Source organism: Lepidothrix coronata, unplaced genomic scaffold (genome assembly GCF_001604755.1).
Source record: "Lepidothrix coronata isolate B3197 unplaced genomic scaffold, Lepidothrix_coronata-1.0 Scaffold119, whole genome shotgun sequence".
NCBI lineage: Eukaryota > Metazoa > Chordata > Aves > Passeriformes > Pipridae > Lepidothrix > Lepidothrix coronata.
The window spans coordinates 175,694-202,258 of NW_016690299.1; the positions used below are offsets into that span (position 1 = coordinate 175,694).

Sequence of the window (26,565 nt, forward strand, 5' to 3'; positions counted from 1 at the left end):
ACACGTGTAATTGTGCGGGTCGCGAAGGGAGCTGGGTGCTTCATTCCCAGTGTGAAGCCCCTCTGAGCTATGTTGCTCACGATGGCACATTCCCTCTCAGACACGTGGGTGCTTCTCCACGGGACCTCCACGGTGCTCCCACCTGCTCCACAAAGGAGCATCCCCCGTCCCTCCCTCCACAGAGCCTTTGGCGTAGTCACTGATGGATGATCTCAGTGAGCTGGCGTGGGCACTGCTGCTGTCGGCCCTGTTCCCACACGCCGTGAGGAGCCGGGGCTGGCGCTGTAAGCGATAAGGATAATTGAGCCGCCGGGCTTTCCGGGGGGAGCAGCGGCAGCCGGAGAGCTGTGATCTGCCAAAATTAGCCCATGATCCATTTTTATTTAGATCCCTGTTGTGGGGGCTATTCTTGGGTTTTGTTTTATATATATATTTTTTGTTTTATTTGCATTTTTGGGGTTTGAATGACATAAAATTAGCTCCTTCTGAGTTTATTCTGAAAATAGCATTAAGAGCTTAAATGTTCAGTGGAGACGGCTGTAAAGCCATGGAGCTGCAGTGATTTCAAGGCAACTGGGACTTTCAGCTTAGCAAGTGAAGCACACATGAACCACCCCTCATTTTCCACACCTGGACATTTGTCATTATGGCCAAGCATCTCCAGCCCAGGAGGTTGAGGGATCTGTTGGGATGCAGAGGTGCACTGTGTGGTGGGATGGGCTCTAGCAGGAGGGGCCTGAGAGGCTGCGTGTGCAGTGCCACCAGTGGCTTCCCAGTCGTTTTGTCCCTTGTATTTGAGTCTGTGTGTGTATCTGTGTGTTTGCAAACATGCCTGTCTCTCAGCTGTCCCCTGGCAGGCAGCACAGGCGCTCCTCTGTCAGGACAGGGGAATGACAAAGAACCAGGTAATGCAATGAGAGGGGCACACTGCTACCTGAACCTTCATGGTTTAACAACAGTCTGTCTTGGCTTTTTTATCGTGTCCTGTGCTTGTCTCACAGAGACTAACTGCCATTTGCTCTCTCTTGCAGGCTCTTGAACCTGATCTACAATGGAAAAACTGCTTTTGTTTCTGCTGTTCATTGGCATAGCAGTGCGAGCTCAGATCTGCCCCAAGCGCTGCGTCTGTCAGATCCTGTCTCCGAACCTCGCCACCCTCTGTGCCAAGAAAGGGCTCTTGTTTGTTCCTCCCAACATTGACAGGAGGACTGTGGAGCTGCGGCTGGCAGACAACTTTGTTACAAACATTAAAAGGAAAGACTTTGCCAACATGACCAGCCTGGTGGACCTGACGCTGTCCCGGAATACAATCAGTTTTATCACCCCTCACGCGTTTGCCGACCTGCGCAATTTGCGGGCTCTGCATTTGAACAGCAACCGATTGACTAAGATCACTAATGACATGTTCAGCGGGCTCTCCAATCTCCACCACTTGATACTGAACAACAACCAGCTGACTTTAATTTCTTCCACAGCTTTTGACGATGTTTTAGCCCTTGAGGAACTGGATTTGTCTTACAACAATCTGGAAACCATCCCATGGGATGCCGTGGAGAAGATGGTCAGTTTGCACACTCTCAGTCTAGACCACAACATGATTGACCATATTCCTAAGGGGACCTTCTCCCACCTCCACAAGATGACCAGGCTGGACGTCACATCTAACAAACTGCAGAAGCTTCCTCCTGACCCACTCTTCCAGCGTGCTCAGGTGCTGGCAACCTCAGGAATTATCAGCCCCTCGACGTTTGCGCTGAGCTTCGGTGGGAACCCCCTGCATTGCAACTGTGAGCTTTTGTGGCTGAGGCGCCTTTCCAGGGAGGACGACCTGGAGACCTGTGCCTCTCCCACACTCCTGTCTGGCCGGTACTTCTGGTCGATCCCCGAGGAGGAGTTCCTCTGCGAGCCCCCGCTCATCACCCGGCACACCCACGAGCTGCGGGTGCTGGAGGGGCAGCGGGCAGCCCTGCGCTGCAAGGCCCGGGGTGACCCTGAGCCAGCCATCCATTGGATTTCACCTGAGGGCAAACTGATTTCCAATGCCACCAGGTCCGTGGTGTATGACAACGGGACGCTCGACATCCTCATCACGACGGTGAAGGACACAGGCTCCTTCACCTGCATTGCTTCCAACCCGGCAGGGGAGGCCACGCAGACGGTGGACCTGCACATCATCAAACTCCCCCACCTGCTGAACAGCACAAACCACATCCATGAGCCCGACCCGGGCTCCTCGGATATCTCCACGTCCACCAAGTCGGGCTCCAACGCGAGCAGTAGCAACGGGGATACAAAAGTCAGCCAGGATAAGAAGGTGGTTGTTGCGGAAGCAACGTCCTCCACTGCTCTGCTGAAATTCAATTTCCAGAGGAATATACCCGGGATACGTATGTTCCAAATCCAGTACAATGGTACTTATGATGACTCCCTTGTTTACAGGTAAGGCTGCCCCAGCCTGTGCAGGGCTGTACCGGGTGCTCGGTGCTGGCGTGGGGCCCCCGGCCCTGGCAGCTCGTCTGCCAGACTTCCCGTGCCGTGCTGGGCTGGCCGAGCAGAGCCTGGCCCAGCAGAGCCTGGCCCCTGGCAGCTCATACTGGGAGCCTTGGGAAGGACTCATACCATTTTCTACTCACAGATGGGGAAGTTACCTTGAATGGTGTTATTTTTAGATAATCCAAACGGACATCTAATCCTCTGAACTGATCCGAGAAGGGTTGTGAGAGTAGATGGATTAAATGGATCTTAATGTGCTCGGCTTTCTGGAAGCAGAGGGAGGACAGTGTCCATGACCGTGTTCCTTGCAGTACTTTCTGGCGGTGTCCGTGCTGGGGAAGTGCAGGGGAGATCTGTGCTGCTGGGCGTGACCATCACACCCTTCAACACTGTCTTTGTTTGGTTATTTCTTCTATGAATTTCTTTGTCCCATTAATAGGACAAGGGGTGCTGCCTTTAAACTGAAAGGGGGTAGATACAAATCAGATACTGGGAAGGAATTCCTGGCTGTGAGAGTGAGAAGGCCCTGGTACAGGTTGCCCAGAGAAGCTGTGGCTGCCCCTGGATCCCTGGAAGTGTCCAAGGCCAGGCTGGACGGGGCTTGGAGCAACTTGGGCTAGTGGAAGGTGTCCCTGCCCATGGCAAGGGGTGGCACTGGGTGACCTTTAAATGTCCCTTCTGACCCAAACGAGCCTGGGATTCTGTGGTTTTGCTTTTGATGTGGTTGCTCTGATGGGAGGCTCTGCCGTGCCAAGCTGTGTTGGGGAGCTTGGTGGTAACTGCGCCACATCAAACACTGGGCAGCAGCTGCTGGGGGACGGTGATCAGCCCTGTGGGGGCTGTGGCAGAGGTGGGACAGCCAAGCCGTGGTGCTCAGCATGTTCAGGGCTGCCAGAAGGTGCCTGTGTGTCTGCCAGGGTCATTCACGCTGGTTTCCTTCTCCCCCAGAATGATACCTCCCACAAGCAAAACCTTCCTGGTTAACAACCTGGCCGCGGGGACGATGTACGACCTGTGCGTCCTGGCCATCTACGATGACGGGATCACCTCGCTGACGGCCACCAGGGTCGTGGGCTGCACACAGTTCACCACCGAGCAGGATTACGTGCGCTGCCACTTCATGCAGTCCCAGTTCCTGGGGGGGACCATGATTATCATCATTGGTGGGATCATTGTGGCTTCGGTGCTCGTGTTCATCATCATCCTCATGATCCGCTACAAGGTGTGCAACAACAACGGGCAGCAGAAGGCCACCAAGGTCAGCAACGTGTACTCACAGACGAACGGGGCTCAGATCCAGGGCTGCAGCGGGGTGCTGTCGCAGTCCATGTCCAAGCAGGCTGTGGGGCACGAGGAGGGTGTCCAGTGCTGCAAGGCTGCCGGTGATAGCACGATGCAGTCGCCGGACACCGGCTCCAGCCAGGACTCGGCCACCACTACCTCCGCTTTGCCTCATACCTGGACTTCCAGCACCTCCCTCTCGCAGAAGCAGAAGCGAAAGTCGGGGCCCAAGCCCGTCCCCGAGCCGCAGGGTGAGGCTGGCGGCAGCGCCGAGCCCCAGAACTCGAACAGAAATAACTCCACGGCCCTGCAGTTGCCGAGCCGCGCCCCCGCCGCGGCCCCCGCCGCCCCCACGTACAAAAGAGCACAATCAAAGCCAAGTAAGTTCCTCACTCTGCCGGCCGACACATCCCGGGCCAAGCGCCGGCGCTCGCTGGGCGGGGAGCTGCTGGAGCCCCGCGGCGCCGGTGCCGGCGGACTGCGCTCCAAACGGAGCTTGTCCATGAACGGGATGCTAGTCCAGGCAGACAGCGCCGGTGCCGATAGCGGAAAAGCAACTTTCTCCAGTTCTGAGTGGATATTGGAAAGCACTGTGTGACCTGCTTTTTTTTTCTTTTTCTCTTTTTTTTTTTTTTTTAAATTTTGTTTTAACGATAAACAAAACACCAAACATTGCGTGAAACTCCCTCTCCAGGGGAATTGGATTTGGAGGTCCACTGCTATCTCGCTGATTAATGGCTTGTTCATGCGGGGTTCTGTATAAGCCACCCAGTGCACACAGGGGTTTATTTAGTTTTTGTTTGGTTTTATTTAATATCAAAATCGAAGGCAACATTCAGAGATTTAAAAAAAAAAAAAGAAAAAAAAAGGAAAAAAAAGATTAAGGGGTGAAAAAAAGCACGAAACAGCACCAGTGCCTTCCCTGCTCTAGGACTGGCTTCCTGGTTCTGCAGTAGCAGAAAACAAAAGAGAGAGTTTTCACAGAAAAAGCCTTTTATAAAGGAAATGCAATTTCCTCCAAGCTAACAAATAACCACTTCTGGATCAATCAGTAAAATGATATTTTTTAAACTGGTCAGACTGTACATTTCTTTTCCGTGACAATGGTGTTGCCTTTGTTTTTAGGCAGATGCTGTACAGGAGCAACAACACTGTGTTGTTATGTTGTGTAAAATAAAATATTCACTCGGTACCCCAGCCAGCCTCGCGGTGACTGCCCCGCCGGAGCCGGGCCGGGTCCCACCGCGGGGCCGGGACGAGGAAGGTGCCAGGGCGAGGGGTCCAGCTGGAGCAGCAGGGCCCCGCCAGGTCTCCTCAGGAGGGTGTCTGACCCGCGGTCCCTGAGCACCCACAGCCCACGGCACAGGCATCGGCCCTGCCCTGGAGCCTTTGGGGCCGGGCTGGGGCTCCTCGGGCTGTGGGGCAGGGCCGGGCAGGGCAGCGAGCGGGGCCGGGGGTGCAGGCAGGGCTGCAGCAGGAAGGCACGGGGCTGTTCAGCGCCTCGCTGGTGGTTGATCGGGAGGATGATGGTCATCTCCTGCTGTCCTAGACTTTTGGGCATGTTTGCTGTAAACTTTATGTTTTGTTCCAGTTCTCTTCAGTCCCTGAGCACAGTGAGGGGACTTAAAGATGATGGTCTCACCTCTAACCTGCTGTTGGTTGTGGAGCCCGTGGACTGGAGTGATTTGGGGCCGCTCTGTAGGGACAGGACATGCAGCAGTGGGGGACAGCAGGTGCAAACCCCACGCTGGGTGGGTGGCAGCCCTGCGTGTGCTGCTCTGCTCTGCAAAGGGAAGCCTGCAGTTAATATTAATTAAACTCATATGGTCATCATGGTCAAATTAGCGACAGCTTAACTCTGAACATTAGTGCATTGTGCATTCTCAGATGCCAAATAATAGGTTCGAGATGGGCTTTGCAGCCATTAAAGTGAGAGAACAGTTAAATTTTACACCCTGTGTGTTTGTTCTTGGGGGCAACATAACCCAGACCAGGTGCCTGAGGACAGCCTGGCTCTACCCAGGGCAGCAGCTGCCCCCAGGCAGTTGTGAGGGGAATGTCCCCTGGTATCCCTGCCTCTGTCTCTGGGACTCTGCAGGGTGGGGATGGTGTTCTTGGCCGTCGTGGGTTGCTCTGGGTGATTTTATTGCCCATCATGGAAGAACAAAGTCTGGATGAGGGTAGTGTAGAGAACACAAAAGGAAGAGGCTTGTTTCTTTTTTAGAAACCCTTTTTGCTTCCCTTGGGAAATGCAGAGACCAAATACAAGACGAAGCCACAGAATGAGAAAAACCACTTCCTGCTGGGAAAGTTAGAAAAAATTATAATAAATCCCTCCTTGGATTGCTCTGGCAGCCCATGTGCTCCTCAAGGGCTGCATGCACAGAAGGGAGCTGTGAAATAAGGTGCTGCCAAGGACAGGGGTGGTGTGTCCAGGGACTGGCAAAATGATGGTTAAGGCTTTGCCCAGCATGGAACACACACGAAGGTCCAAACCCTGGTGAGGGGCTGCAGAGGCGCCTTCCCTCTGTACTGGGGCACAGGGAGAGCGTCACAGGTTTGCTGCTGAGGGGCTGGGTTTAACTGTGCTTTTTAAAAACATCAAATGAAAATGCTTTATATGTTGTCTAAAGTTGGACCTAAATGTGTCTGATGTTTTGTGAAAGTGTTAAAATATTAATGGCTTCTTGTGGTTTAGGGAAGTTTATTTTTATATTTTTAATTTTTTACTCAAAGGAGTAATTTTCTAAGCACTGCAGCTGATGTTCTGTCCACGGTGCCTCTGCGTCAGCAGCGCAGAGGGACCACATGGCCCTGTGTTCGATTTAATTCTCTGCTGATAGTGCAGGAACGGAGACCTGGGCAGCTGTGGGTTCCTCTGGTGCCAGTTCCTCTCCCTGACTGAGAGGAGCATCCCTTGGGAATGCCTCAGGCACGAAATTGGCTGTTCCCACTGGAGTAACTGTGCAGTGGGACATTGTGTTTTATTCAGGCTTGATTCGAAGTATGGGAAGACTCGTGGAGGAGGAAATTCTCTGTCATTTCTGTTCAGCAAAACCAGAGTTTGCCAGGAGTGTGAGGCAGAAAAAGTGCTGAGATGCTCCTGGATCAGAATAACATCGGTCATCTTCTCCAAATTGGAATAACTGCTCACCATTGGAGGTGATTGGTGTGAACGCATCGGGCAGTTTGGGGATGTCAGGGGGACGGGAGGTGTGATGTGCTGTGGCCCCAGTGTCACCCCCAGCTGCAGAGGGGTCTGCAGGGACATGAGCCCCTGGTGCCACCCCTGGCTCGGCTCCATGTGCTCCTGCTCGGATATAGATTGTCCGAGGTTTTAGCAGTAAGAGGGTCTTTATTCACAGGCACTGGAGGAGGAGAAACTGCTTCAGAAAGTTGTTTTCTCTTACTGAAATGGCTGAAACACACCCCTGGGACCAGGCCTTCTCTGGAGGTGGTGCTGTGTTAGAGGCTGGTGCAGCCGTGCCTGGATGGAGGAGGAGGGTGTTGTGTTGTGTCTGTTGTTTCCCTGCTGCTTTCCTGCTGTGCCCAGGCGTGTCCTTACCATCAATACATGGTGCTGCTCCGCTCTGGTGCCAACGTGGCTTTATTTCTGCAGCGTGTCCCCGTGCGTTTGCCAGCCGTCCTCATGCCCATGCAGCCCTGCAGACAGGGAGGGGGAGCTGGGGAGCACAGCTGTGTGCCCCATGCCTGGAAGAAAGGACACAGCTCCTGGGAACACGTCACTCTGGCTGGGAAGGGCCGGGCACTGTCAGGACATGCCGCCTGCCCAAGGGCTCCTGCTGGGGCACTGGTATGAGGTGGTCTCATCCCTGCCGGTGGCAGAGCTGCTGGAGGCTGGAGGTCTGATGCCAGGAGCACAGGGATGCTCCTGCCTCCTGGGAACCACGACAGCCCTGCTGGGCACTGCTCTGGGAGCATCCCGGGCCGGTGGAGTGACACTGAGCCGTGACAGGTGACAGTCCCGCGCAGCCGCGTGTGCCCTCGAGAAGGTGCAGCAAGGCCCTTTCCGTGCCATGGCAAGACCATGCCTAGAGCCACGGCAGGCACCCGGCACAGAGAGGGGCACACTGCTTTCCTGGGAATGGCTTCAACCAGGAGTAACAGCCACAGCTGCTACTATGACTGCTTCTCTTCCCAGCAACCGAGGGGAACCAGAGCCTTGGTGACCCTGGAGCCTCAGCGGTGCCGGAGCCTTGGTGACCCTGGAGTGTCAGTGGTACCAGAGCCTGAGCAGGACCACTCACAGAGTGGGCACACCTCTGCACTGCCATCGCTCAGGAACATTCACCAGCGTGTTCCAGGGTGCTGCTGCCCATCTGGGGTGCACCATCGCTCCCCTAAAGCTGCACTAACAGCAGCCACCCGGTTGCACAGTGTCTTCCCTGGCAGTAATTTTATTGTTGGTCAGAGTTCTGGTTTAAAAGCAGCAAACTGTGGCCAGTCCACAGGGTCCTTATAGAAAATGTGGATCCCCCCTTTCCCCTTTGCAGATGTGTCCCCGTGTGCCTAGATGTGTGCCAGGGTGCTGGGCCTGGGGCAGAGCTGGTGCTGCCAGGTTGGCCCGTGCTGGGTTAGTCACCCACAATGGCCCCTTGGCCCAGCCAGGGCTCCCCACAGGCGAAGTGCCGAGTCCTGTGCCAGTGGCTGTGTGGTGCTGCACCCCCCATGGCTGCTGAATTGTTCCAGGAGCCACCAGGCACCACGGAGGGGTCTGGCTGGCAGCACCTCTCCTGCACGGCAGCAGTGCTGGCTGTGGGCAGGGACACAGCAGCACTGAGTGCCAGGGAAGTCAGCTCTGAGCAGGAACACCCATGCCCTGTGCTGACTGTCACTGGTCTGGAGAGTGGCTGGGGTCTGGATTGCGGCTGAGGTCTGGAGTGTGGCTGGGATCTGGAGTGTGGCTGGGATTTGGAGTGTGGCTGAGGTCTGGAGTGTGGCTGGGGTCTGCCTGTCGCAGCAGCACAGACCCTGTGGGACAGGAGTCCTGGTGCATGGGGTGGCTGCGGTGCCGGGTACAGCACCTACACCCCACACCAGTAACACAAGCCCAGCAAAAGGTGAAGTTTACTGGTCTTGCTGACTGTGGACTTTTCATACAATGGATTTATTCACAAGAGCTGGTGTGAAGGCTGCTGCTGGAGAGAGAAGCTTGGCTGAGAAGGAAGGAAACTCAAAAGGAAAAGAGCAAACGTGGCACATGGCTGGCTGCAGACCCCATGTTGGGAACTGTGTCTGTATGAAAATGGACAGAATAAGCTCCTGGTTTTGTGGTGCTGTGTTGCCTCAGGTCGTTTCAAGCACTGAACTTTTTAAGCATCCAAGTCAGGAATCTGGAAGATTAGCCCAGGCTGGTGTGCCTGGCTGGGTCTGAGCTGGTTTTCCTTCTGCACTGCCAGTTTGCTGCTCTGGAGGTACCTGCCAAGCCGTGCCATCTCCTCTGGAGGGGAAATTCCCTTTGGGAGAGGGAATGCAGAGAACCAGTTGGGGTAGGGGCCCAGACCCCTCGGTGGGCATGCAGGGACCTCTGCCCGACCTGAGCCCAGGTTCCCCGTGGCCAGTCTGTAGTCTGGGGGCTGTAACCCGCAGCAAACCAAGGATGAGTTTAACCGTGGTGCCTGGTTTGTGTTGGCAGCGGCAGCTCTGCACTCCCGAGGTAAGTGGAGCCGTGCCGGGGTGGCAGGACCAGGCCAGGCGGTGGCACAGCTGCCCCGAGGGCTCTCCCTGTGCCGTGGGTCGATGTGGGGGCTCGGGGCAGGACAGTGACACATGGCATGTCCTCGCTGCAGTGACCTTTCCTCATGCATGCTAACCTTGGGAAGGCGAGTGCTGTGTCCGTGCCCACCTTCTGCTCCGCTCTGGCGTCCTCAGCAATGTGGGAATCCCTGGCACTGTGCGGGGTCGGGGTCCCTGCCGGGGGCAAAGCCTTGGCCTTGGCAAGAGCAGGAGCAAATCTGGAAACTGGGGAAGTCTCCGGTTCTGGAACAATGAGCTTTGCTGGTTCTGTTAGGGGTTTTGGGGGTTGTTTTGTTAGTTGGGTTTTCCCTGCTGCAGCAGCAGCAGCAGCAGTGCTGTGCCAGCACTCCTTGTCGGTGCTGAAGCTGTTGGCTGAGCCAGGGGCTGGGGACCCTGGTACCATTATCCCTGTCTCCCATTAGCTCAGTCTCCCGTTAGCTCCTTCTCCCATTAGCCCTGACTCCCTTTAGCCCTGTCTCCCATTAGCCCAATCTCCCGTTAGTCACCACACTCCCCTGCTGTGCCCTGGCCCCTGTGGTGCTGGTGGCACCAACGCAGTGGGTGCTGGGGCCGAGGGCAGGCTCTGCTGCTGCTCCCTGCCCGGGCTGGCCCCGGAGCAGCAGCTCCTGGGACCCTTGGTGTGTGGCCATGCTTGAGCTGGCCATGCAGCATCTCCTGGGACCATCAGTGGGTGCCGTGTCCAGACCGGCCCCGTGGCAGCTCCGAGGGCTGTCAGTGGTGCTGTGCCTGGGTTGCCCCTCAGCAGCTCCCAGGACTGTCAGCGTGGTCCCACATCAGCACGGCTTCGGCCGCAGGAAGGGCTGGTCCTGCTCCTTGTCCCCTCACTGTGTCTGTTCTGTTTCTTTGCGCAGAAGCCGGGGCCTCTCCGCGGGACACCAGCCCTTCTCCACTCCCTGAAAACGTTGCCACCGACGTTCCTACTCGGCAGAAAACAATCCGGTTCCAACTCTCCAAGGATTGACGTGTCACACCGCACTCACCCCACCGAAACCTTTACTTGAAGCTGCAGCCGAGGCCACAGCGAGGTCGGCTGCCTCGATAAAACTGTCTTCCCCCCTCACACGTTGCCCATCTCCCATCTGCCACTCTAAATTACCTTTTTTTCTGGTGTCCAAGGTTTTTATAACTAAAAATTCTGACAAAAAGTCTGGTGGCAACAGCTGCAGTCCCAGGTCATGTTCCATGTTGCCAGTGGTGAGGTCACGAGCTGTAAACACGGTAGCTTCTATCACCTGAACAATAAATGTTTTACTACAATGGCGTGGGCATGTTGGTTGATCCAGAGGCTTGTGCCTGGCAGGTTGGTTGATCCAGAGAGGGGTCTGTCACCTGGCTGTGCTGGGTGGGATGGGGCTGGGCACTGCAGCGGGCAATGGTGGGGGGTCCCTGTGTGTCTGAGTGGGAGCAGTGAGCTGTGCCCTGCCCCAGCCCCAGCTCATGGCTGCTGGTGCCACTGGCCCGGGATGACCATCTGGTTTGGGCACTGATGCTGCAGGAGAGCTGCCCAGCATTGCCCCTTGGTGCTGGCACAGGCTTTGGGCAGAGAGGGAGCCCCATCTGCCCCTGAGGGAAAGCCCTGGGGCACCAGGTGCTGCCCCGCAGAGCCCTCCTCCTCTGCACCAGCTGGGGAGCCTGGGCTGTGCTGGGTGATGGCACCACGGGCTGCTCCAGCACTATGTGCCAGGAGTGCCAGGGAACAGGCAAAGCACCAAGCACGGTGTGCCAGGAGCTCTGGTGCAATATCAGCCCTAAGGGGACAGTCTGGGGCAAGGGGACAGCTGGGGACTGGCGTGGGACTGTCCTTTCTCATGCTACCCCAGCCCCTCCAGCCACACTGCCAGCCTGGTGTGGCAGCAGCTCTCCCTGTCTCGTCTTGCTCCTCAAACAAGACTAAGGGTGTTTTTGGTTTTTTGCTTTTTCTTTTCTCCCTTGTCAGCATCCCATCTGGCTCACAGATATAATTAGAGCCTCCTCAGAACCACAGTGAATCAGCCAGGCTTAACACAACTTCAGGAAAACAGATCACAGCTACACAGAGTGTGTCTTGTCAGCTGGACTGGCCTCCCAGGGGCTGTGCCAGGAGCTGGGGCTGCCTGGATGGGGCTCCCCTGACCCCACTGCTCCCTGGGGGGGGCTGGTCCCACCGATGGCCCCTGTCCTGCCGTGCCAATGAAGGACTTCAGCCCAGGCAGCTGCCTGAGCAACTTGCCCATGGCTTGTCTGTACCAGAAGAGGCAACAACCAGGACATGACAGCCCATGAAGGAGAGGCTGAGCTGAGCCAGGAGCCTCACCTGTCAGGTCTCCTCTGATGCTGCAGAGCAAGAATTCACCCTGGGGCGTCGGCAAGGGGACCCCAAGCTTGGCACCCAGTGCTTGTGCCTGTGTGAAAAATTCAGTGCTGGTCTGGCCCCACAGACCCTGGGACAGACCATCCATGGTTCATCCAGAGCACGGAATGCCACACTGAGTGGAGACTTCTGGGGGAAAACCATGGGATTTGATCAGGGCTTGGACTCATCACTCTCGTTCCCACGAAGCCTGATCAGGGATCCTTCTGGCTCTGCACACAGCCTGGATTTCCTGTGGATTATAGTAACAGCACCTATTGCTCTTCCCTTGCCTTGCTGTGCAGTGCAACTGGGGTTTGAATTTTGGAAGAGGATGAGCCCCAATAAATCACTTTTCAATAAAATTTTCAGTGGACATTGAGTCCACAGACCCATCCCCTTCCTCACTGCAGTCTGGAGTGACTCCCACGCTGAAGTTCAGGACTTTACTCAGAGCAAGCAGGTGACATTGAGGTCTGTGGAACAGCCAGGCAGGACGAATCCGTGACCCTGATGTGTGAGGTATGGGAATGGCTGGGGCTGCAGATTCCTTCTGACATCCTGCCTTTGTCTGTGCTGCTGCCAAAACCTTTGTTACACCAACATGCTCCGAGCTCTGGCTGCACAGAGCACGTCCATGCTCAGGATTTCATTCCACATGAATATCATGTTATTCCCCTCATTCAGTGGCTCCAATTTCAGGCTTCCATGAACAGAGCAGAGCTGCTTTCCTCTTGCTGGTTCCTTTCTGTACCCTTTAATTAATTGTCAAGGTAAGTTACACTTGTCAGCTTGGTGTTAGTTGGAAATCCAGCTTTCATGGGGCAAAATCCTATGAAGTTGTGAATCAGATTTGGGAAACACACCTGGGAGGTCTGTGGAGTAGAGTGAGCCAGCTGGATGGTGCCAGGAGTGTTCCTCTTGGCGGACTAGAGCTGCACTTCCCAGGGTGGCTTTAGTGGTGTTCCATTCATAAAAGGTTTAGAGGAATATCATCACAACAACAAGCAAAAGTGACTTGTTATAAGACTGAGAACTTGGATGCTTGCTGAAGAATTGTGCAAATCATCTCAGTTGTAAAACTGAAGGGAATTCCGGCCCAGAAACAGCCCTCCCTTAGCACCTGGTGGGTGCTGTGCCAACCGGGGCTGTGGGTGGGCTCCTCTCCCCCTGGGAAGTGTCGGGGGCTTCCTCATGAGTGGCCCCATGGGCCTGGCCCCGCTCGGGGTCGGTGACCCACTGCAGGGAGCGAGCAGGTTAATGTTTGGAATTGCTTCTCCCAGGAGGTTGACAAAGGTCAGGAAATGTGTCTCTAGGCACTGGGGAGCTGGTGGTCAGTCAGGGGTCTGGGAGAGGCCGATGGGATGCAGCAGCCCAGGCCCCAGCAGCCTCCTGGGGAGCTCAGGCAGCCTGGCACGCTGCTCTCAGGGTCTGTGGGATGACCAAAGGATGGTGTGTGATAGCTCATGTCTTGTGCTATTCCAGGGCATCCTCAGGCAAAAAAGCCTGGACATTCCAGCCCACCAGCATTCCTCACTGCAGTGGGCACTTGGCCCTTGCCATCCTGCAAGGCACCAGGGAAAGCTAGTTGGGAATCTTCAAACTAAACCTTGTTTTCATGGAAATACACTGATTTATCATGGTCTAGTTCTGGGTTTTTTTGTTTTGTTTTCTTCTTTTTTTAGTAGGGGAAAACTAATTGAAGAAAAACTTTCTGTTCAGAGACAGATCCCAGAGCATCCCAAGGAGGATCACCCTGGGAAGCAGGAGCTCCATATAGGACTGGATTTGTAGTGGGGATGTGAATCTCCCTTTCCATGTCTGATGCAGATGTCACTCAATATTGGCAGACACTGCTGACAACTTCCTTGGTCTTTTTCATTTGGTTTTTGGTTGATTTTTTGGGGGTTTTCTGTTTGCTTTTTATCGCCTGAAAACTATGAGACCAGAGAAGCACTTACAGGCAGGACATTCCAGATGTTCAGGACTGCTGGGTCCTGGGGAAGCATGGAGTTGGCTCCTCTGGGATGTTCCCAACTGGGCAGGGAATGTGGTTGCGTGGGAGCTGTGTTTGCTGCAAGCTGGGATCTCCAGAGGCATTTTCATGGAATCTGAAAAACAGAGATGGCAGCAGAGACCCCAACCAAAGGCGAGCTCCCTGCAGGGCACTGAGGGGGCTCAGGGGGTGGGAAAGCTGCTCAGTTGGGCACATCCTGCTCAGCCTGAGAGAGCACATCCTGGGAGAGCTGGCACTGACCTTGCCAACGGCACAAGGAAGCTGCAGACATCCACAAGGTGCCTTCCTTGGAGCAGTCCCACTGTGTGACGGTGGGCTCGGGGTCTGGGTCAGGAGCTCTCTGCTGTCCAAGTCTCTGGGGCTTCCAAGGACCTTCCCAGACAGAGGCTGGTGAGACACATGGACAGAGACATGGCAGAGACACGTGGGGACTTTTGAGGACAGTGGGAAAAACCCTTCAGCTTTGACTGTGGGCCACCCTTTAAGGTACCATGGTTTCCCGTATTTTTTTTCCATAAATTCCCTTGTGTACACAGGATCAGAAGTCAACTGACACATGCCACTGGATCATATTGTCAAGTCTCCTAAAAGAGACCTTCCCTGGCGACCAGTCAAGAAAAGTTGGGTGACATAAGGAGGGCATCACCACACTGTTGTCATCTGCTTAATGGCACAGCAATCCCTTTTTCCAGTTTTACTGGAAATGATACAGTCCTCTGGAATCATTTCAGGGTGCAATATGCACCACCACATCTGTGCTCACGCTACTGAGGGGCACTAATTACACAGCTCTTAAACACTCATCCTTTCAAAGTGGTCTATTATTCATCTTCATTATTTAGGAGTGTTCTTCCCTTAAAGTCCTAAAACCCTACTGAATTTTGAAATAAGTGGAATCTAATCTGTGCCTGGCCTGATGTCCTGTCGCTGACTCAGAGGACAGACGTGGGTAGTTTGCTGTTGGGGCTGAACCTTCCCGGAACATCAGGGAGATGAACAGGTTTTTGTACTCAGTGTTCTGTGCCAGAGCTCTGGATGAGGCAGGCAGAGGTTGGACTCTTTGGTCCTGCTGCCCTTCCAGCTGCTGATGGAGGGGCTTGGGCTGGATGTGGGGAGAACCCTCCCGCTGGGAGTGGAGCAGGGAGGACAGTCTGTGGCACCTCTGTCCGTGGAGGTTTGTGAGAGCCAAGGGGGTAAGGCCCTGAGTAACCTGGTCCAAGCAAGGACCAGGGCAGAGACCCCCCAGGTCCTGTCCATCCAGGCAACTCTGTGTTTCTGGGATTCAGCCTGGAGCAAGGAAAGGAGGGGTCACCCAAGCCCCTGCAGAGGAGGGGACAGCACTGCCTTTGGGAGCTGAGCCCTGCCAGGGGAAGCACAAATGATGCCAGAGGGATCTCCCAGATACCAAACGTGCATGTCCTTTGTCTCCAAGGGTTTCACACTGCCTGTGCCTTGTCCAAGGGTGATGGAACCTGGTACCAGCCAAGCAGAGGTGCCAACTGCAGCAGGAGAGATGAGGGTGATGGGAACCAGCTGCCCCTCCACAGAGCAGCCCATCAGCCACTGGTGTGAAACTGGCCCAGATGGGGCTCAGGAGGTAATGGGGATGTGAGGAGGGAGGAGGGGCTGCACCTGGTTTTCTGGGTGAAGCTGGGCCAGAAGTGGTGCCGGGGTGAGCCCACCAAGCCCACCCTCCCTGCAGGTGAGAGGCATTTGCCTGCTTGGTTATAAGAAGGAAGAGACTCCATCTCCAAGCCTGACCAGGATATCCTCTCCCTTTGGGCAGATGCTGAGGGCCCTGCAGCAGCTCTGCCTGTGCCAGGGAGCGATGGCAGCCCTGGAGCCAGGGGTGGCTCTGCCATGGACAGGTGGGTGTGCATGGGAGCTGTTGGTGCTCTGGGTCAGTGTGTTTGAACAGCCTCCAAGGGAACGTTTCCTTCCCTGCAAGTGCATGGTTTGTTGTGCAGTTCACTGAAACCAGAGAAAATTTAAAGTCAAGTATGTGTGGCCAGTGGGTTTCTTTGGGTTGCAACCACTTAAAGAAGGTGGATGGGAGGCAAACACTTAAAGAACACTTATTTTCTGGTGACATTAAAAATTGCTCTTGAAAGAAAAAAAAAATCAGTTGTAAATTTCTAAGAAGGTTTCTCACTGTATCCCATCCAGCCTGGATTTAGGCTGATCTGACAATCCTGTCGCAGCAGCCACAAAACCTGTCGTAGGAGCAGAGGAGGGAAGGCAGCTGGGGGGACATTGTGGCTCTGGGGGTGGTGACAGTCCTGGTCAGATGCTCTGCAGTGCCTGGCCAGTGTGGTGCTGGGGACCTTTTGGACTCATTAGTCAGTGGCTGTGTCTGACACCGCAGCTGGAGTAGTCTCTGGTTAAAAATGGTGCTGCAGAGTACAACAGGAGCAGCGCTGCTTTAGGACATGCTGTGCTGTTGTTCCTCTTCTCTCTCTGGATAAACTTGTGTCTGGAGCTCTGTGGAGTCTCAGTGCTGCCTCTTAAACAGGGCTGAAATATATTTGTATATTTTTACTGATGTCATAGATAAATGTGGGGCACAAGTGTCTTTTCTGTCCCCATTACTCCCTCACATTAACTAACAAATAACCCGTCAAACTTGGCTCTGAGGGTGCTGGTTGTGCTTCCGAGTGATGCAGTGGGGTACAAATTACAGAGAGCATCTTGACAGGTTGCAATAAACTGAGCTTAAAAAATCCCTGCAATATAGGAGAGCTGGAGCTGGGGTTCTGTTTCTCGCTTGGAAACAGAGGAGGGTTATTAATTGTGTGCTGACATTGGCAGAGGAACACGGTGTGCCAGGTCTGCAGCGGTGGCAGTGCCTGCCCTGTGTCTGAATTTGCTGCGGCCTTGAGTCCTGTTCCTCTCTCCCTAAGGCAACATCTGGCCTGAACAGGGCAGGAAGGAGGGTGATAGGATGAGAAGCTTCTCAGAGGGTTCATCCCAGGAAACTTTGCAAGGGCTTAATGTGGGTCCTGAGGCCCCTTTTATAACACGATTAAACATTGGTGGCAGTCAGCCTGTGACACTCTGCTGTTGGACTCGTGGTCACCACATGGCTGGCTCCCAGCTCCTGGACAAGTCCAGGCTGAAGGCTCCTGGGCTGGGGGGCTTGTTCCTCTGGATAGAAGTGTTTCTTCTGGAGTGGCTGAACTGCACTGGGCTGCGCCGGCACGGCGGCTCCAAGTTTCCCTTGCCCAGGAAGCCACATCTGCTCTCTGTGCTGTCTGTCTGTCCCTCCACAGCCAGGTCAGGATGTGCCTGTTCCACCAGGGAGGGACTCTGCTGCCTCAGTCGCTCTTCCCACGTGGTTCTGATGTCAATAACAACTGCGGAACCAAATTAAATGTCCTTAATAGGCTCTTGTGGGGATCTGCTCAAAAGGCATTTGCGATTCTTCAGGCATTTTCCTTCTGCTTCACATAAAGTGCATTTGTGGTGTGGAACAGAGGTCAGTGAGTGTCACTTAGGATGAAATCCTCACTGCATTCACAGCGGGGATGCCGGGTGTGGGCAGTGCTGGATGCTGAGCGGGGGCTCCATCGTGATGGTTTTCTTTCGCCCGACAGACTTCACAGTGGAGCTGCTCAGGATTTCTCTTTTAACAAGCTCCCTCCCTCCCCTTCACTAGTGCCTTAAGGAAAATCCCAAAGGGCTCGTTATGTCTCCAGCCTGCAGGACGTGCAGTCTGGATCTGGCAGCAACCTTGCCCTGGCAGCCTGAGCCCCAGGATCATGCCCTTGGTGCCTTCTCCCTGCCCTTCAACTCCTCAGGTGGCTGGGATGGAGAGGGCCTTCAGAGAACCCAAAACCATGCAGTCCCTTAAACAAAATCAAAAAACTCAATGTTGTTTTAAAAAGGAATGGATTGGAGCTTAGCAGAGGTTTGGAGAGGGTTATGTGCTGGTAGTTTTTTTTGTGTGTGGAGGAACTATGGATGGAGTAAACAGGTTTTTTTCTTTGGATTCCATCCTCGCATGGTGAAATAGTAAAACCCAGTCCTTCTCTGACCCAGGCAAACACCTTCCAGTTCCCAATCACGTACTGATGCTTTGATGGAAGAAAAAGAAAGGGAGGGGACTCTGTAACACTTATAGCATGTTTTTCCATTAAATCTTCATTATCTTTATCCCACTGGGGTTGTGTGATAGCACTTGCTTTGCCAGCTGTGCACAGCTGGATGCTCTGGAGCACAGCAAAACCTGGAGAACTCCAGCATGGCCTGGCAGTGTCAGCAGGAGGAGGGGGGGGCTGGAGGGGTGTGGGGGGTCTCAGTTCCTTCCTGGTGCCCTGCTGAGGTCCAGCCCAAGCGGTGCATGGAGTCCCACGGGGTGTCACAGTGAGGCTGAGGCCCTGCTGTGCTGGATCCTTGGAGCATCCCTGGAGTGTGGCCCCAGGCAGGTGCTTCTGTGAGTTGTGCTTCACTTTGCTGAGGGAGAGGGCTGGCGATGGGGAGACCACCCAAACCCCCACCCAGCCACCCCCCATCATCTCTGGGCATCGACCTCCTGCTGCCCCAACCGTGCAGCCCAGAGCAGTGACCAGCTGCTCCCGTGGGCCCTGCTCACTGACAGCTGCCATGGAATAGCTGTGGCTCTTCACCAGCTTCTCTGATAGCCCCTGCTCACTGACAGCTGCCATGGAATATTTAACTAACATGGAATATCTGTGGCTCTTCACATCGAGCCCCTTTCCCTTCTCCCTGGCTGTGCCTCTGTGTCTGCTGCTGCTATAAAAGCACTCCAGAGTTAATAGAGTGAGCGGGAGGAGCTGGTGTTTCCTTCTGCTTTCCCAAATTACCTTTATGGAGAGTGTAACTGTTTGATGTGGACAAAGAAATTGTCTTTAACAGCTCTTTCTAATCTCATCTGTTGGGAGTTTTTTTCCCCTCTCAAAAAGATTTACTCTTCTCTTTGGTATCTCTGCCTTTACTTTAAATTTAATCTCAGTGTCATTTGTCTTTACCCCTATTCAGAATCAATGAGGTGGTGAAAAAGAGAGGTTTACATGGGAAAGTCTGTGTATCTTAGCAAGTGCACTTGGAGCTGCTCCCCTGATAGTTGGCTCATTTAAAACGTGGGATGACCAGGTCTTTTGGTGTGGTGTGTTTTGGCTGGTTTGTTTGAGTTTTATTTTTCTGTTTGGGGTGTTTCAGTTTTGTTTTGCTTTGGGTGTTGTTTTTGTTGGTTTCTTTGTTTCTTTGGGTTGTTTGTTTGTTTGTTTGTTTTTTTGTTGTTTTTTTTTTAAGAACCTGCTTTTTTCCCAGTTGTTTTCTGTCTGGAACCTCTTCAATTCTCATACATTTCCCACTGTTCTCACTAATACCAAAGTCCTTTCAAATATATTTTTCTCATCAAAATGTGTTAAGAAAACAAATAACCTCTGAAGTGCCTTTTTGTGTGTGGGCTTTTGCCTTCAGTGGTTCTACTGAGCTGTGTGAGGTGTTCCCCAGCTCCTCTCCTGGTGAGAGGAGACTTAAACGTGGCAAACCAGGTGATGGGTGGGAGAGACCAAACACTCCAGGTGCTGAATTTGTCACTTGCTCTGTCAGTGTCACACGCAGTCCCTGAGAGTCCCTGGCATGGGAACTGGGGTGCTGGTACCTGGACATCAGCAGCAAGCCCCGGGCAGGGCATCCAACCTGTCTGGTGAGAGCTGACTTTCCATGCCTTGTTCTTCATTCTTGGGAAAGGCACCACTTTATTTCTAATGTTCTAATAAAGGGGCAAAGTAAGGTCACTGCTGCTGGACCTTTTATCCCACACAGCCTCATCTTTTCCTGCCTCATATGAGCCAAGAAATAAATCTTGTGCCTTGAGTTGCCACCTAGTCCCAGTCTTGGGGCAGGTGAGTGCAGGGGGAGCGGTTGGTGCATTCCTGGATAGGATGCTGAGGGAATGGGAGTGCCTGGCTGAGCCGTGGCTGTGTGGGTTATTGGCTGGCCTGAGGCCTCATGTGAGCTTGGATCAAATGTTCTTCTGGGCTGCAAACAGATTGTGATGGATTACTTCAATATTTTACTTTTAGTTCTGCTCAGGCACTTTGGGCAGTGCTGCTGCTTGTTATGGATATTGTGCTGTAAAACCCTGAAAACGCTGCGTCCTTGGCTGTCTGCCTGTAAACTTGGGCTAAAGAAGTTTCCTGACCTTGGAAGGGTGAAAAAAATAGAGGCAGACAAACGCATCCATATGATGTTTGAGAAAGTCATAAATCCAAGCTGGAATGAGAAGTAATTTAGTCATCCCTTTGGAGTTGTTTTCTGGAAGAAAATAAGTATTGAATATCAAATTTGCATCCAGTTGCTTTGATATCGATGGCATGAGACAGTATGAATTTCTTAAAAGACAAAATTTGAATTTATCCCCTCTGCCTGCATTTGTGGATAGCCCAGAGCCACACTGGCAGCCGGAGCTGGGATTGGAGAGGGTTCCTCCTGGCAGCTCCGAAGGCTTTGCTTGGGATGTGACAGGCTGGTTTACACAAACGTGTTTTTGAAATGCTGCTGCCAAAACTGCTGGGCCAAACCTAGGAGGGTGTTGTGTTTGGAAGGTTCTAAACCCAAGCAAACTCTTAATTAATCCAACAGTGAGCTCAGGTGGGAGGTACGACCCTGGAGTGCCCCAGGAGAAGCCATCTGAGCTCCTGTTCTCATCCAACAACACTCGGCCGGTTGTTCAGTCGTCACCCCCCATTAATGGTGGATGAATCCCCGAGGGCTCCCCGAGGGCAGGGAGCTCGGCTGCCGCCTGTCAGGCTGCCAGGCCAGGAGTGTCCTGGTTCTGCTGTGCTGTCCCAGCCTCCCCCCTGCTGTGTGGCTGCGGAGGGTGGGGATGAGCAGCCTGGAGCCTGGGAACAGCTGTGCCCGTCCCTGCCCCGCACTCCTCCCTGAGGAGCAGATCCACAGGGAGTGGGAATGCTCCTGCCCTCGCACCAGCATCCTGTGGGAGCAGTGCCACGTGCAGGTCACCTCCCTGCTCCCAGCAAAATCAGCATGGGGATAGTGGCCGTGGCTCTGGGCCAGCTGGTACGTCTAGCCATCACTTCCCGTGTGCCTCCTCCTTCCCGGAGCATCTTCCCCAGGATTTTATAATGGCTCAGCTGGTTCTTGACATTTTTCCTTGCCGATTAACCAGCCAATATCTCTTTAGTGCTGACTCTGCCGTTGCTCTGGGAGCACTGTGGGCTCTGTACCGACCAGGAGATCTGAGCTGGGGGCACTGGTTTATACTGGGGCAGCGACTGACACCTGGCAGAACAAACCCTGCTGCCAGAGTTTGCTGTGGCTGCACTTTAACTTCCCTTGTTAGCATAAGCAAGGAATTCACTAAATGGCCCTGCTGGGTGGTTCGACCCATCTATGACCTCCCAGTTAATATGAGTGTGATGTGGAGAGTGCAGGTTCAGGAGGGTGCCAGAACCTGGGTTCCCCTGGGCCCCAGCACAGGGAGCTCCTCCTTCCAGAAACACCAGGGAGTTCACCTAAAGAGGTTTTAGCTGTATTTTTAATGAATTTTTAAATAATGACTAGCTAATTTGGAGTGTGTTAGTGCTGCTGTAACTGGACTAATAATAAGTGCTGCTCATATTTCGATGAGCTGGTGGAACGTTAATGGGAGCGGCAGCAAATCCAGCCCCTCAGATCGCGCTGCCTCTGCCCGTGACACGACCTGGAGTGGAACAAATGAAGTGGATATACTTTTATGGCAAGCCATAACACTCCCTCTGAGGTATCTTGGGTTTCACTGGATGATTCCAGCTAATTGTCCTTGAGTTCATTATTGAGAAAACTCTCTGCTGTTATTTGAAATGATGGAGATTTTGAGGCAGGGAAAAACACTGTTCAGTGGCAATACCCTGCCAGACATCCTTACTGCAGGTCTGGGGTTGGATACCTTGGCATCCCTCTGTTGTTTCTGTTAGTGAAGACGGGAGTTATCATTTCTCTGTCACCTGCTGGAGTGGGGCTTGTCTTATGACTCCTCTTGGTGGAAAACTAGTTCCATGTCGTCCCATGGGAACTCCCTCAAAGCAGGGACTGTGTGGCCCCAAAATCCTTTGGAAGGGCAATTCTCTTCAGTTCACAGCAGCTTTTGTTCATAATTCCCACCCTATTCCCTGGAATTATTTTATAAACATATGAAAGTGATGGTGATTATATTACACAGACAGAATAAACAAACAAAAAGTGGAATTTGCAGAGGCCAATGAGACACCTGCACTGAGGGCACAGCTTTTTGAGGTGGCTGCTTTTTTTTTTATATATTCTTGTTGGCATTTAAGTGAAGAAAGGATTTAAAATACAGCACAATTTAAGGGTATAAATAATCATTCTTATTATCTGATTTATGTTAACTTATGTAAAGACTAAGAGCTTAAGAGAGTAGTTTGTCATTTGAGTGTGTTTTACCCTGGTTTTGTGGAAGGCCTTCTGATAGGAGAACAGGTGCAAAGCAGAGAACACGTAAGGAGCAAACACAGCCACTGAACTGATGTTTTACAAATCCTTTAAAACTTTCCACTCCTATTGACGTAAAACCCGTGATCAGACTGAACCAGACTGACATGGCTCAGTGCTGGCTGTGTGTGGGGAGCACGAGGGAGGCCCAGGGAACCAGCAGAGTTCTGGTCCTAGGGATGAGTTAATGGTATGGCCTGTGGGAACCCGTGTTTGCCCTGCTCTGGGAATGCTGGGGGGCTGTTTGCATGGAGTGACTGCTGAACAGTCAGGATAGGGTCAAACAAAAGGGGCAGAAAATGCAGCTCCCTGGCTGTGCCAAGACCCTGCTGAAGGGTTGCTGTGGGGATTTTTCTGGTCCTGCTGGTGCCTTGATGGTCTCACCTCTGAACCAAAAAGAACTTTACCTCAGCCTCAGGTACCTTCATCCACCTTGGCTCACTGACAGAGCAGAGTACTGGCCCAACCTGAGAAAACTGACAGCCCAGTGTGGGCAAAATGTTGTTTTCTTTTTTGGAAACATCTCTCTGCCTGCAGAGCCATAACCTCACACTTCTCATCAGACTTACTCTGCACTCAGGTGCAGAGGCAGCCCCTGGCCTCCGTCCTCCCAGAACAACCCTGTTCCTCTCCAGAAAAGGTCTTTGTCCTGAGGTGCAGGACACCTGTTTTGCAGAAATTGAAGATGAGGTTCTGTCTTGATTAATTTAAATTTTGCAGTTTGGTTTAAAGAGTAATCCCTAAGTTGACCTGTCTGATTCGGGTGCCTGGTACACCCTGTCCCAGTGTCTCGGTGCTGTTACTGTTAGAAAAAGTGTTTTCCTCTCTCTCTGTCTCGGAAAAGCCTCCAGATGAAACTCTCTCCATAATGGCAGAGGGGGTCAGCTGTCCTGCACAGACAGACACACTGGAGCATTTCTGGAAAACTGCTGATTTTTTGGGATCTGGGGACAGGGTATTGCTTGGGTGGGGAGGGAAATCTCTGCTGAACCTCTGTGAACCTGCCCCAGGCAGCCTTTGCTGTGGAGAAAGACCCAGCCCCGGGGATCTGTGAGGTCCCATGGGTGGTAAGAGGGTGGCTGTGTCCCACAGCAGTGTCACCAGCACTGCCCTGCTGGCTTCATCTCTGCCTGGGGTCCCCTCTCACTGCTCTGGCCCTGCCAGCAGCTCCTCCAAGGGATGGTGGTGAGGAAAAGTGTGGCTGGCACAGAACATGGCTCTGCAGGTTCTTTCTGCAGGGATGCTGGGTTTGAGTTCTGTTTGAGGTGTGTCAGGAGAGAGGAGTGAGCCTTGCTTACACCAAAACGATGCCCTGTGCTTGTATGGGAGTTAATAAGTCCCTGCTCACTCTCCAGCCCTTTGGGAAGCTGAGTGCTGAGGCTGGAGAGGGCGTGGCTCCAGGCTGGGATCAAGGGCATTCCTGAAACAAACCCTCTGATGAGCTGCCAGGCTGCGAGCTCAGCATATGTGAAAATAAATCAATAAACAGCCTGAGCTCTGCGGGGCAAGGCTGTTCCTGTCTGTGCAGACGGGAAGGGTACTGGGCTGGAAGCAGAAATAAATGCTCTGTGGTATCTCCTGTCAGTGTCCAGAGCAGATGGTGTTCAACAAAATTTGCCTCTAGGTCAGTCAGGGCATTTACTTCTACACAGACAGAAAGTGCTTCTGCTCCTCCTTTATCCTGTGTGAGGGAAGGGGAGGGAGCACTGCCCTGTTGCTGAGGTCCTGAGCCTGGTGACACCAGCCTTTCCTCCTTCACAGGCTGCAGGTTCATCCCTGCTCTGGATTCCAAACCACAGGAATCCTTTGTTGGATGAGGTTTGCATAGGAGGCTGGTAATTCCTGCCGTGGGAATAATGCTCTCCTGCTTGCACAGCAGCACAACAGGCTCCAAACCTGCGGTTTAACTGGATCATCTCCTTCCCCAACCAAAGGGGAAAATCTCCGCTCAGTTTGAAGGCACCGAGTGCTGATCAAACGATACTGTCCCACTTCAGAGGATTTGTTTGATCCTTTTCTAAGTGGCTTAGTCTCCTTTACACTGAATATACAAAATCTTTTCTTATATCCAATTAAGATTTCTTCTAGGTCTGGGTGACACTTCACTCCCTGTTCAAAGGCTCCTCTCCCTGCTGCAGGAGCTCAGAGGTGTGGGGAGGGGGGGAAGTGCCTCGCTTGTTTTCCTGGTCAATTTGTCAGTTGAACGATGTGTTTCACAGAGCCACAGACACAAAATAATTGGCTACACTGCACTTTTCTGGGTAAGTACCTGGAAATCAGTGTGGGAGAGATACTGAGTGTGCTGGAGGGATGCTGTAGGTGAGTTGTGAGCCCCCGTGGGGGCATGCTGGGACCTGTGGGATTTGTCTGTCAGCTGCCAGGGCCAAACTGGGTGTGAGGAGTCTGAGGAATTGCCCTGGCAGGGCCTCCTGTGCTGTCCTGTGCCCTGTCCCCTCTCCTTCTGCAGGGGGGTGATGTTGCTGTGCTGTCCCCACGGGGCCCTCACATTCGGGTACCACTGCACAGGGCTGGTCCCACGTCCTCCTTGGACCCCTTGGTCAGGGAACTGGGTGCACCAGCGTGCTGAAGGACATTCCTTAGAGTTACTTCCCATGAGTAGTTCCCTGATGTCTGTGACACAAAATCTCTCTGAGCTCCCTCTTGCTGCTGTGGCCCCTGGGTCCCCGAGCTGTGGGAGCAGTGAGCTGAGCTCAGCTGAGCTCGGCAGTGAGCTGAGTTGAGTTGGAGCTGAGCTCTCTCTGCCTCTCCAGCGGCTCCCGCTCGCGTGGCCGGTCAGTTGTATTGTGGGGATGCCTTTGGAGGCCTTTTGTTTGCACAGGTGTCACTGAAGATTAAGTTTAGCATATGAAGTCTATTATTTGGAGCTCGCGCTTCCCCTATTCCCAGGAAGAAACTTGGCTCAGCTATCAGAGCCTTGGAGAGGTTTGCAGAGCTGGCAGCCAGAAATACAAACAGCTTCTAACAGCTCTTTTAATCCAGCAGAAATAAAGTCTAGCAAAAGCCAGTCAGTGGGAGCTAAAACCTGACAAACTCAGGCAGGATGGCACGCACAGGACTGAATGACTGGGATGTTTTTTGTGAGGTTCAGAGCTGTCGGGACTCAAATTTGAGGACACAGTTTAGCGGGGAATATGGTGGTGCTGGGTTGACGGTAGGACTTGATGATCTTGGGGGCCTTTTTTCAACCTTCTAATTCTGTGACTGTGAAATGTTGGTAGAGGAATCCGTACCTTGACTTTTCATAGTCCCCTCTTTCCTTGGGTTTAGTGATCAATGACATGAGTATTGACAATGCCTTTGATCGATGGCTGAGAAGCATGGCAGGATGAACTGTCCAGTCATCGCTCATCCATGCCTGACAAACTGTGCTGGGTGATGAATTATGTGGGAAACCTTAACTCCAGGCTTCAGGAAAGCTCCTGCTCTGCTGGATGTGCAGCACACACTGGGTGTATGGCAGGGTGCCAAAGACAGCTGCAGTGTGACGAGGTACCACTATTTCTTCTCTCTGTGTAGCAGTTTGTCCAGGACATGCAACCCTGCCTCTGCACTGTACTGATTCCAGAGGTGAAACAGATCTTCCCTGGGAAGCAGTTGGAGCGTGGCTCAGTTGGTGTCCCTGTGGAACAGCTCCTCACTGCAGGCTCATGCAGCCCCTCTCAGCTCTGACACTGGGGTGTTTTCTCCTCGTCCCTCACTCTGACAGTCCCCCAGGGTGGCTCTGCTGGCTCCTCCTGTCAGCAGTGTCCAGGGCTGTGTCCCTGCTCCAAACCCCTCCCCAGGTAGGGGACCAGGCTGTAACCAGATGCCAGCATGGACTGCTGACATGTCCTTTGGGTGTAGATTTTTCTTGGAGTTTTCAGTGTTTCGTTATATCCAAAAGCTGTTGAGATGACGGACATCCTCACTGCACCCTGAGGAGGCTCCTTGTTTCTTGGTGGAAGTGAAGCCAGTGGAGCCACAGGCAGGGCTGGACTGGTGTCTGGAATCACATCTGGGTGGGCAACACCACCCATGTCCATGCTGAGGGGCTTCAGCTCTGCTGGATGTTGTGCTGCATGAGCTGGGATCTTTGTCTGCCTTTCAGGGCATGGCAGGAGGCAGAGAACCAGGTTTGTGAAACAGAGGCTCACCCTCTTTTCAGATCACAGAATCCCAGACTGGTTTG

The 26,565-nt window shown here is 53.3% G+C and overlaps 1 protein-coding gene across 4 annotated transcripts in view; it reads left to right on the forward strand.

Moving 5' to 3' along the window:
- The window catches only part of LRFN5 (leucine rich repeat and fibronectin type III domain containing 5), a 36,861-nt gene extending 26,048 nt beyond the window's left edge, over positions 1 to 10,813 (forward strand). For 3 of the 4 annotated variants that reach the window (XM_017825524.1, XM_017825525.1, XM_017825526.1), the window contains exons 2-3: positions 1,032 to 2,439; positions 3,442 to 4,971. In XM_017825524.1, coding sequence (XP_017681013.1) covers positions 1,052 to 2,439; positions 3,442 to 4,372 — 2,319 coding nt within the window. In that variant the 5' untranslated portion in view covers positions 1,032 to 1,051 and the 3' untranslated portion in view covers positions 4,373 to 4,971. Of the gene's footprint in view, positions 1 to 1,031; positions 2,440 to 3,441; positions 4,972 to 10,403 lie in introns of those variants that run through there. The other variant, XM_017825527.1, reaches the window with a different exon arrangement.
- The last annotated feature ends 15,752 nt before the right edge of the window (positions 10,814 to 26,565 follow it).